Source organism: Hydractinia symbiolongicarpus, chromosome 5, assembly GCF_029227915.1.
Source record: "Hydractinia symbiolongicarpus strain clone_291-10 chromosome 5, HSymV2.1, whole genome shotgun sequence".
Lineage (NCBI taxonomy): Eukaryota > Metazoa > Cnidaria > Hydrozoa > Anthoathecata > Hydractiniidae > Hydractinia > Hydractinia symbiolongicarpus.
The window spans coordinates 16,034,303-16,046,324 of NC_079879.1; the positions used below are offsets into that span (position 1 = coordinate 16,034,303).

The following is a 12,022-nucleotide window of genomic DNA, read 5'->3' on the forward strand; positions in this document are numbered from 1 at the left end:
CATGTACTTTTGAGAAACGGTTGCAGAGATATTAGGGTTTCAAGATTTTTTGATGACGTCATTAACCCGTCCATCCCGAAACAGATTTTGGGACCCAGGTTTGGAAAACTTACCCAAATTGGTCCCAGGTGGTCCCTAGTTACCCACGCGGTGAAAAATTATTGACGTCACCACTTCGTTTCCAAGTTATTTGGCCTCAAAGTTTTAAGTGCACTGTAATGGCTTCACTCATGTTAATATACTTTCCTTTGACGTTAATATTGTTTACCGTTAAAGTTTGATAAATTACAGAACCGTTTTATGTATGTACTAGTCGATAAGGCCCGTGGAAAAATCCACTTGAGCAGGATAACAGAGAAAAACAACCGTCATTTAAATTTTGATGACGTCAGCAGAGACATGTCAGAACACAAAATGTTTTTTTTCAGAAATGTGTATGCCTGTTGCCTTCATCGTATAGATCTTGAAACGCTGAGCAAGAAAATGTATAGGATCATGTACTTTTGACAAACGGTTGCAGAGATATTAGGGTTTAAAGGTTTTTTAATGACGTCATCAACCCGTCCATTCCGAAACGGATTCGGGGATCCAGGTTTGGGAAAATTACCCAAATTGGTCCTAGGTGGTCCCTAGTTACCCACGCGGTGAAAAATCATTGACGTCACCACCTCGTTTCCAAGTTATTTGGCCTCAAAGTTTTAAGTGCACTGTAATGGCTTCATTAATTTATTATAGGATATTGACGTTAAAGTAGTGTTATTTTCGTCGCGTCGTAACGTCAGAAAATTTAGCATATTAGACATGCATTTTTCGGCAACATCAAAGGAAAATGGAGACATCCACTTTGCCTGTTACAGACACACAAACAGACACACTCTCCGTATTATTATAAGAGACTAGTCGATTAGGCCCGTGAAAAAATCCACTTAGGCAGAAAAACAATTGAAAAGTTCTGTCATTTGAATTTTGATGACATCAGCAAATATTTCAGTATATTGAATATGCCTTTTACTAAAAAAAATAATCTGAAAATGCATAAAAAGAAAGTATATAAGTCATAATTTAACAAAAAAGTTCTTAAAATCTAACACAAAATATCAAATGTCAAATCGCATGAAATCCTCCAAACAAAACTTCAGACAAAATATGAAAAACAACGGCGTGCAAGGTGTAAAATCTAGTTAGTAGAAAGTTACAACAGTTAAACAGTTTCAGTCTGAACATTCAGTAATTTTTTATCATCACCAAATATTTATTCCCGTAATTACATTAGTTTAAAGTTTAAAAAAAGTTTATAAAACAAAATATAAAAAAAATCCAACTTACACAACAGCTCACAGTCTAATTGTACAAAAATTTGTTCTTTCAGTATTTTGCATGTGGTCTTTTTCCACAAAAGTTTACACAGCATTTAAAAAACAGCAGTTTGCAACACAAACAATATAATCGGCAACCATACTATTCTCTGCTGAGAAATTTTAACCACAAATGTAAAAAACCCAAGTAAATTTCCCAAAAAATGTCAACAACCTTTTTAAAAATATTAACCACTACCCTTGTAAAAATATATAACCTTGTAATTTACATGCAAGCTCACAGAAGTTTAACAGGATGTCAACAACACATTTGTTTGATAACATTAATTATGCAAAAAAGTGCAAAAAAATATGCTAGATTTTTTTTATAAAAAACGCGGTAAAATATAAAGACTTTGAAGCTTTTAAGTGACTTTTTCCTGGCAAATGCGAGTCTGCCTGACACGTAACTCTAGCGACATAAAAACATAACGTCTAAACATATCTAAAAAGTTCTTACTATTTGTGAATCCAAATCTACTTTAAACCGAAGCTTTCATTTTCTACTTCTAACTTTTCTTTACTACTTCTAGCTCCACTCTTCACTTTCGAAGTAACTTCTTGTGGCTTTTAACTTTACTTTTGTACATCTATGTTCACATAATATATATATAAAAAGGACAGAGTGTAAAACCAATTGGCAAATTTTTTAGGCTAATTAGTCAAATTAGAAATGCAAAAACAAAGTTTGAGTCATAATTCATGTTATAACAACAACGATCAATTTAACAGTTCATTTTACGTCAATTTTTGCACTAAATTTGCAACACACAATACAAATTCTAAATAATTCCTACGATTTTCCTCAAAAGTTTAATGAAAATATAAAAGATGAGAGGTGAACGACAAAATCAAAGTTTGCAGAATTTAATAATTTTGGTATATACATATGTCTATTGATATATGCCCTTTATAACAATATTTCAAAATGTAAAAAAGAAAAACAGTTTGCAACAAAATCAGTAATTCTGATGATATTGCATACACTTTTCTCCACAAAAGTGTAAAAAAAGAATGGTTCTAGGAAATACTTCTGATTCAACAAAAATAGTATTTGTATCTTGTACTCAATAAATATTATCCAAAATTTCAAAAAACTGCGATTTGGAACGCATCAAATTTATAAATAGAGAGGGATCGGTCATTTCGGTATGTTGTCCTGCCCAGTAAGAATTTATATAAAATATAAAAAAAAACACAATTTTTTTCGATGTTGTACTCCCTCAAAAAAGTTGAAACTTTTCTTAATTAAGACAAAATGTCATAAACAAAAGCATTTTAGTCAGAACATCTAGAACAACAAAAATCACTACACTTAAGGTACCAGAACTACTACATGTTAAATAAAAATCGTTTCGTCATATTGCATGTAACCGATGTATATAAGTTTAGTTACACAAAATGTGAAAAATACATTATTTGCATACACAAAATGTGAAAAAAACATTATTTGCATAAAAACAGTCCTTAAACTCTTCTTAAATATTATGTAATAATTTTTTAAAAGTTGTTGTGGCTTGTAATTTAAGCTTAAAATGTCAACTGAAATAAGTTACAGTCACATTCTTAGCAAAGACCACTAAGATAACACTACGATAGCTAGCTTAGCTACATGCAAAAAGCAACATAAAACTAAAGCAAACATAAGCTAGCTACAGCAGCTAATAGCTGGTCAGTTGAGTATAAAGTGGAGACTTAGCTAGGTATAAAGTCCGAGCTAGCTAAGCTATTAGGTTGTTGTTGGTGTGGTTGGTTTTATGATGCTAGCTAACAAACATGTCTCGCATCAATAATATCATCAAAACTGAAAAAAACATAAACAAACCTTACAGAAACCTTTCTATACTTCATTTATATACCATGCCCCTTTTTAAATGCTTTTGTAAAGATTTATTTTGAAGGAAAGAGTAGAAATTGCTTAAAAAGAACAGCTATCTTTTTTGCAAACACAATCTCCGTTACTTTGTGCTAGAACTTCATTTAACAAACCACATAAAACTCGCAGCTTTTCACGACAAAGAAGACATAATTTTTTCGGCAACATCAAAGGAAAATGGCGATATCAACTTTGCCTGTCACAGAGACACGGAACTGGCGTATTATTATATAGATAAGAAGATATAAGATTTTAGACAAATGAATGAAAATATTTATCCACAATATTAAAACTTGCTTACCTGATTAGAGTATATACATGCATTCAGTGCTCACATGTCATGTGAAATCGCAATTATACTACATGATGTTGGTTTTGACTACAGCTGCCCCAAAATGTTCCTATAAAGCATAAAGTTAAATAAAGTCAGAGTCTGTAAAAGACTCTTTTTCTTAGTGATACTGATCATTTAACTAATTTTTCGATTTTCTTCTTTTACAGAGGTTTAGTACCATTGCACAACGCATGTTCATACGGTCATTATGAAGTCACTGAGTTGTTGGTTAAGGTTTGTTTACAACTATGCTTTTGAGATACCTTTCTAAAGTTAAAAGATGATGTGTTAACCAAAATTTTTGATTCAGACCCACAATTTTTCACAAGAAACCAATGCTTGAGTACACACAAACGTGGTAAGTGCGAATGTAATTTCTTTAATTTTTTGTTGCAGCATGGTGCAAGCGTTAATGCTATGGACTTGTGGCAATTTACCCCTCTACACGAAGCTGCTTCTAAAATCAGGTACGTAATTTGCTTTACATGAAAAATCAAGACTAAGCTCTATAAAATATGAAAACATCCTGTCTTTAAACTTTCGTTTTCCAGGGTGGAAGTATGCACATTGTTACTGAGTCACGGAGCTGATCCTACCATCGTTAATTGTCATTCAAAAAATGCCATTGATGTCGCTGCTACACAGGAACTGAAATCAAAGCTTCTTTGTATGTACATCTTTTTGCTGAACATTATATGACAAATGTTTATTTGTCACTGTAAAGTTTTCTTGAACTTCTAAATTTTTGCATTTGTCAGATGAATATCGTGGTTATACTTACCTGGAAGCTGTCAAATCAGGTGACGTAAGCAAGTTAAAAAGGATCATAGCTCCAGATTTAATAAACTTTATTCATCCTTTAACCCAGAACTCGGCTTTGGTTAGTATTACCCTTCAAACTGGTTTCATTTATGTATCTTTAGTTTTTTTATAAATTAAAATATTACAGGAGTGTATTTTCTTCGTGTTTACATTTTGAATTAGACGCAACCTGCTTCGTTTCTTAGCATTTGTGTGCTGCTTCAAGCTCCCCTAAAAGGGAACGTGTTGCTGAATGTCTGATAAAGAAAGGTTGCAATTTGGATTCTTATAACAACGAGTAAGTTTATTTAATAGCTTGTAGTTATTTCTTTACATGTACCATAATGTTTTTAAACATGATAGCCGCAGAGAGGTGACAAAAAAAAGAAAAGAAATTTACATATTAAGAATTCAGAGGAGGCGTAATAAAAGAGGGCCGTTAAAAAAAACTCATGGTATGACTTTTGTAGTATGTGTTTTGATGGGAGATATTTTTATATTTGTTCTCTTTATTCCATCCCTTTAAAACTTTTACCTTCAAGAAAATTAACCCCAATGCACGTGTCTGCTATTAATGGAAGTACAGAAGTTATGGAACTGCTGATAAAGGCCGGAGCCGAGGTATTTAGGTTAATTCCTCATGAAAAGCTAACCTGGAATACGATAAACCAGGAGTTGTTAGTAATTTATGTTGCTTTCAGCTTAATGCTTTGGACGAAATGAAACTGTCGCCTTTGCACCGAGCTGCTCAAGCTGGTCATATTCAAATATGTCATTTGTTGCTAATGAATGGTGCTGATGCTTCCAGACGCTCTGCTAGTGGTTGCACTCCTGCACAGCTAGGAACTGAAAGTGTACAGAAGGTTTTCCAAGGTAACAATCATTTGATTTTTTACCATTTTGTAAATGGTATCTAAATGATTTCATTAAGTATTGATTTTTTGTAGCATCACAAGAGACGAGTATGAAGGATACTGATCTAAAGTTGTTGGAAGCCTCAAAAACAGGAGATTTTCACATGATTCAAGTACGTCGTCATTTACTGCTTCTTTTTTTTCATATGTAGCACTGTATGGTTTGCCGTCGAATGTAGCACTGTATTAATCATATTAACTGTTTTATCTAATATATTTTTTTAGAACCTTTGCACTCCACAAACAGTCAACTGTCGCGATATGGCAGGAAGATTGAGCACTCCTCTACATTTTGCAAGTGGATATAACAGAATGGACATAGTGGAACACTTACTTAGAAATGGCGCTGATGTGCATGCGAAAGATAAAGGGTAACTGTTCTTTTTTTGTAGGGAAATTGCCTTTATTATTTATTTTCATACTTCAAAATGTATTTTTTTATTTATTAAGTGGATTGGTGCCTCTCCATAACGCGTGCTCTTATGGTCATTACGAAGTTGCAGAAATTTTAGTTAGGGTAAGCCTTTAATATTAATTTGCTGTCATTGTATGTTTAGCACATGCGGGTGTGATCGTGTTTTTTGACTTATGTTGCTTCTCCTTATGTTTAGCATGGAGCAAATGTTAACGCAGCCGATTATTGGAAGTTTACCCCTCTTCACGAAGCTGCTGCAAAGGGAAAATTTGAAATTTGTAAACTTTTACTAAAGGTGAGGGTGGTCTCGTTATTTGCACATGATCATGTTTTTTATTGTATTCATACAATACAACTTTATCACACAAGTATTTTGTCATTATTAGCACGGTGCCGATGCAAACAAGAAGAACCATGAAGGAAACACACCATTAGACCTGGTAAAAGATACTTTTCCTGACGTGATTGATTTGCTGAGAGGTGATGTTGCTCTTCTTGAAGCTGCAAAGAAAGGCAACTTACCTAAAGTTATGAAGTTAGCCACCCCTCAGAATATTAACTGCAGGGACACGCAAGGACGAAACTCAACGCCGTTACATTTGGCAGGTAATTACGATTGATTACTTTTAAGCGAGAACGTATTCGCAGAAAAAAGATTCGGTTCAGCATACGTTTTCACATTTTGCATGGAAAAATATTTCCACTTCGGTTTTTGCGGAAATGAACTTTCATGAGTTTTCCCAAAACTGCATAAACCACACAAATGTTTCTTAGGCAAACACTTTATTACCCTAAGTCTTTAACAGCAATTATTAAGAATAATAATTTAAAATTTGTACCTTCTGTTTGTTTAAGCTGGTTATAACCATGTAGAAGTAGCAGAATTTCTTCTTGAAAATGGAGCTGATGTAAACGCGCAAGACAAAGGTGGATTAATAGCACTGCACAACGCTTCTTCCTACGGAGTAAGTCATAGGCTATCTCAATGCCTTTTCCCCCCCAAAAAACTTGTTTTTGTTAACATTATGTTGGTGAGCACTCTCTATCACTAGTGGTCTACTTAAATTTTTTAGCATGTAGATATTGCAGCTCTCCTTATCAAGTACAAAGCCGATGTCAATGCAACTGATCGCTGGTTGTTCACGCCATTGCATGAAGCTGCGCAGAAAGGAAGAACTCAACTTTGCGCACTGCTGGTAACATTAAGCAAAACTTATGAAACAATTAAAGAAATGTTGTATTCGTATATTAATTTTATCATGTCTCTCTATATGTTTCTACTGTCTACTAACTAACTACTTTTTTGATAATAGCTAACCCACGGCGCAGATCCTCAGTTAAAGAATCAAGAAGGACAGTCACCACTAGATCTTGCGTCTGTAAGTTTAGGCAACATTTGTTTGCAATATTTTGTTACAAGTGTACATTACTTACTTGATATCTATCTGTACTCAGGCGGATGACGTAAAAGTGCTTCTACAAGATTCTATGGTATCAAAATCTCAAGTAATGCAAATTCCAGTTGCTTCACAAGCTCAGGACAGCTGTGGTCCAATAAACAACGCAACAACCAGCACCTCCCGCTCACCATCAGCGCCGCCACTCTCCTCTTCATCACCTAAAGCACCCGCTTTACCTTTAGCCCCCCCATTGCCTACTTCTACTGAAATCCAACAACAACAGCAAGGCATGACTACACCATCAACTGCGAATCAAAGCTTGTTACAATCTGAACCGTGCAATGCAGATGGTTTACCTTCTAAGCGATTGATGGATCAAGCTGAAGGTAATGTTATGATTTAAATAAAAATAATTTAACTCTAGCAATTTGCTTTGTTGAGTACTCTTTTCCAAATGTTTTTTGCTTTTTGTTGTAGGAACTAACCCGTTGGATATCGAAATTGGCACGTTTTTATCTGGACTGCAGTTAGAATGTCTTATTGAAATTTTCAACGGGGAACAAGTAAGTATTCCTATTGATCCTTCAACCTTAAGTCATAAAAAACAGCGAATGAATATGTAACTATCTAAAAAATGTCATTTAGATCTCCATGGATGTGCTTATTGAAATGGGTCCAGATCAGTTGAAGGAGGTTGGAATAAAGGCGTATGGACATAGACATAAAATTTTAAAAGGAGTCAAAGAAAGATTAACTGGTGCTGGTTGTACAATAAGTAATTACATTAATTAAAGTCTGGTGCTTCTACTGCTTGTCTTGACCACATCTTCTAATGTTTCTTTTTTTTAAATGTAGTTGGCGAGCCATTTCAATCAACCATCGCAGCTTCAGGTCCAAACACTATATTGCAGGAACTCTCACCAGCCGATAAAGATTACCAGTCGGTTGCTGAAGAGATGCAAAGCACAATTGTTGAACATAAAGATGGAGGCGTAGCAGGTGGCGTGTTCTCAAGGTTTGTATTTTATACTGTTGTCTAGTGCATAATAAAATTGAGGGGGCTAATTCTATGTCCTGGGCTGGGAATAAACCAGTATTTTTACTGGCAAAATATGCTGTATGGCCAATATCCTCCCTTATTTTTATTATAGTTTCTTAACCCTTTTATAATTATGTGTAGTGTTTTGATTTCATGATAGTAATAACCCTCATCATCTCAAAGTAGTATTGTCGCCACGTTTTCATGTAGTCAAGTGCGGACGCTTGGCACTTTAAAGCACTCTCCAAACTGCCAAAAAACCTTTTGAACATTATTTTCCTTATTAGCTGTCACCAACACCGCCCAATGAAGATATTTTGAGGTTAGGTTAAGTAATTTGTCAAATATTTGTCAACAATGTGCATTTATTTTGTAGGTATTTTGAACTCAAGATTGAGCGTGTGATCAACCAAAGGCTGTGGGACAGATACGCATACCAACGCAAGCAAGTGGCTGATTCCAATCACAACCATCCAAATGAACGCATGTTATTTCATGGCTCACCGTTTGTAAATGCGATTGTTCAGAAAGGTTTTGACGAAAGACACGCCTATATTGGTTGGTATTTTTTTATTTCCTTTACTCGAATTTATTCGAATTAATTTATGCTAATATACCAAAACAAACTAATAATATAACCACACAGATGACTATTTTTTACAGTTTCTATCTTTTATTTAGGTGGCATGTTTGGTGCAGGTATATATTTTGCAGAACATTCCAGTAAAAGTAACCAGTATGTGTTCGGTATAGGCGGTGGATCAGGTTGTCCGTTACACAAAGACAGATCTTGTTATGACTGCAAAAGGTGATGTAATGTATGGCGCGTATTTTTTTAACTAAAAAGCGAATCTGAACAGAAAGGCATTTTTTCGTGGTGTTAAATTCATCTGAAGTTTTGCGAATGTACTTACTTAAAACCAGTGACAATAATTCATTTTGTATCTTTTGTATCTCTTTCCTTGTGCTTTAGTAGATAGGGTGGATGGTTGAAACCATACTTTTGGGGTACAGGTGTAAACCCCCGCTTCTCTCGAGATCCACAGACACCCCCGTTTTACTACGTAAAATCATGTATATATATTATGTGTAAACCCCCTCCCTTCTCTCTCTCTCCCTCTTCACCTTATCTGCGCATGCGCAAATAAATTCGGAAAATCTGACGGCATCCGACATAATCCGGGCAAGCGCAAAACTTCAATGTATCCGACAGAAATTATGTCGGTTGCCATCAGATTATGTCATCATGCGCAAGTGGAGTAAAAGAATTCATAATGTTCCGACTGTGAAAATAATCTATAATAAAAAGATGAACACGAACCGTTAAAGAATTGCGTGCAATAGCAAAGGATCGTAGTTTGAAACGCTATTCCAGACTACTCAAGGGTGATCTTATCTCCGTTTTAAAAACACCTCAGAGAACATCAAGATCAACTGCCAAGTCTATTTTTGGGATGCTATTTTTCATTAGAGAATTAGAGTAAAAATATAAACGAATGAGGAAATATGCAATTGATCAATTGAAATTTTCCATATAAGCTTGAGTATGTTCCAAATGAATTTAAGACGCAGGAGATGTGTAATAAGGCAGTTGAAGGAGATCCCTATATACTCACGTATATTCCAGACTGGCCTCTCTAATAATAATCTAAATCTATGGATCAATACTACATATCACCAGCGGAAAGCACAGAAGGCTAAAATTAAAAATGAATTGATGCCATTGGCATGGCATCCAGCTTGATTCGTGTATGCCAGAGGACGAGAAGCAAAAGATCTCAAAATTGTGGGAGTAATCGTGATGAATTAGGGAAATCCCCAATTCAAAAAATTTATTGATAAAAAAATCTACTTATAATAAAGGGAAAATGAATTGGTTTAAAAATATTCCAGATTATTTCAAAACTCGAGAGATGTGTAATAAAGCAGTTGAGGAGAATCCATGTTGCCTCGAATATGTTCCCATTCATCTAATAACACAGGAAATGTGCAATAAGGAAATTGAATGTGACCCTGAATTGATCAAGCATGTTCCGGATCGTTTAGTAGATAATTTGTGGATGGTGTATGGAAAAAAATATATATAATAAATGAAGTAACAATAATCAACATTCAACATGTTTATAACTGGTATTGGTATATCTCTACCACTTATGGTCATAGCTCTCGTACATGAAAGCGAAAGAAAGAAGGAAAATGATAGATTGATTAAAGATTTGGAGGATAGGGTTCGTGATTTAGAGGAGTGATGATGCAGCAGGATTTTATATTTGTTGTGAGAAATATAAAATAAAACGATGAAAGAACAATGCGATGATTGTGAATGTATACTTTATGAATATGATAAGTGTAAATGTGGGAGAAAACTTAAGGTGAAATGTAAAATTTTATGTTGGCGTTGTTATCAGGAATATAGTTTATATAACGGTTGTATTTTTAGGTGCTTGACGAAAAAAAGTATTGATAAATTTTTTTCTTATAAAATAAAAGAGCATGTTGAAATTTGGAGACAAAATTATTAAATCAAAAGAATTTTACACTCACTAAATATCGAAGATCTGAAAATTGGAAACCTTGTGGGGAGTGATTCTATACCTGCAAACAAAGGCAAAGATGAAAGGTTTGCGATTGGATATCATGACCAGGACGGCAACCTATCCCCGTTACAAATAAAAAACCCTAAAAAAATCTACTCTCAGGGTGTCTCTCAATATAGTCAAAATTCCGCGTTCACCATGTCGTTCGATCTTGGTGGTTATCCTGAGTGGTTGAGTAAATACGACGAGATCTTAAAAAAAGTGGAGTGGGAAAGTGGGGCTTACTTCACCAACATATGTGTGAAGAAAGATCGTTATATCAACCCCAAATTGAAGAAATGGGAGGATAAAATTAGAACTAATTTTCTTAAGAAAAAGTATCCGCAGGAAGGTTGTAAATGTACGGCAATCATTAAAATAGAAGTATTTATAAGCAAGGGTCCAACTATTATATACCAAGTTATTTGGAAGAATGCAAATATAAAGAGGTTGAAAGGTATGGTGCTAGTTATTTGAGTGAATCTGAATCTGAGGATGATGAGAGTACTGAGTTCTAGTTTATTTGCATCACCTGCATTTATATAGTAGATAGGAACTATATGAAATAAATGAATAAGAAAGATCTTGTTGAAGAAGCCAAATTACTGAATGTTCCTCGTTACTCTACGATGAAGAAAGACGAACTCGTTGAAGCAATCCGCAAAATCAAGTACAAGATTGGTGAAACACAGACAGATGGTCCTTATTGCAATCTCTGTGTTGAAATTGCATATGAAAAAAATCAAAACTTTTTGCAACAACTCGCTAAAAAATCGCGACGTATAGCACATGATGGGACTTACTGATCGATATTGATACTGGTGAAGTGGTATGATATGGTAGATAATGATTTGTAATGGTTAACCCATCACAAATTCAGGAAGAAATACTTTGGTGGATCTTCATAGGCTATATGACATGGACAGGTGGGGTATCGGAAGTGCGGGCGATTTGCTGTAAAAAATCATGCTTTCCTTGTTTCATACCTTCAGCTAATATGGCTTCACGTTTCTCGGCAGTGATGGTCTGTACAACACGCTTTGATTTTAATCTAATCTGCTCTTTCAAATTACGGTAGTGTTAATGATATTCCTCATGCGAGATACGAGAGTCTTCTACTGCTTTTGAAATGAGGCTCAAGATGGAGTCTAGCTTGACCTCAGCCAGGGTCTGATCTTGTCATGTTTCATGGCTTTCGAGTCAAAGATTTTTTGCACTTTATGCACGACAGCTGAAGAGAGTCTAAGGATGATTCCAGTTGATGCCAGAGCGATGCTTATGGAATTCCAACTCTTGTAGTGAGGGTTATGAC

The 12,022-nt window shown here is 34.8% G+C and overlaps 1 protein-coding gene across 1 annotated transcript in view; it reads left to right on the top strand.

Annotated features, from left to right (window-relative positions):
- The window catches only part of LOC130644971 (poly [ADP-ribose] polymerase tankyrase-2-like), a 51,818-nt gene that overhangs the window by 36,168 nt on the left and 3,628 nt on the right, over positions 1–12,022 (top strand). Inside the window, exons 7-27 of the mRNA XM_057450785.1 lie at positions 3,733–3,799; positions 3,962–4,032; positions 4,117–4,232; positions 4,324–4,445; positions 4,573–4,664; positions 4,909–4,987; positions 5,068–5,239; positions 5,314–5,393; positions 5,506–5,651; positions 5,731–5,797; positions 5,892–5,990; positions 6,082–6,301; positions 6,551–6,660; positions 6,769–6,891; positions 7,009–7,074; positions 7,151–7,481; positions 7,573–7,658; positions 7,741–7,870; positions 7,951–8,110; positions 8,511–8,692; positions 8,816–8,942. Of these exons, the coding sequence (XP_057306768.1) occupies positions 3,733–3,799; positions 3,962–4,032; positions 4,117–4,232; positions 4,324–4,445; positions 4,573–4,664; positions 4,909–4,987; positions 5,068–5,239; positions 5,314–5,393; positions 5,506–5,651; positions 5,731–5,797; positions 5,892–5,990; positions 6,082–6,301; positions 6,551–6,660; positions 6,769–6,891; positions 7,009–7,074; positions 7,151–7,481; positions 7,573–7,658; positions 7,741–7,870; positions 7,951–8,110; positions 8,511–8,692; positions 8,816–8,942 (2,646 nt within the window). The remainder of the gene's footprint in view (positions 1–3,732; positions 3,800–3,961; positions 4,033–4,116; positions 4,233–4,323; positions 4,446–4,572; positions 4,665–4,908; positions 4,988–5,067; positions 5,240–5,313; positions 5,394–5,505; positions 5,652–5,730; positions 5,798–5,891; positions 5,991–6,081; positions 6,302–6,550; positions 6,661–6,768; positions 6,892–7,008; positions 7,075–7,150; positions 7,482–7,572; positions 7,659–7,740; positions 7,871–7,950; positions 8,111–8,510; positions 8,693–8,815; positions 8,943–12,022) is intronic.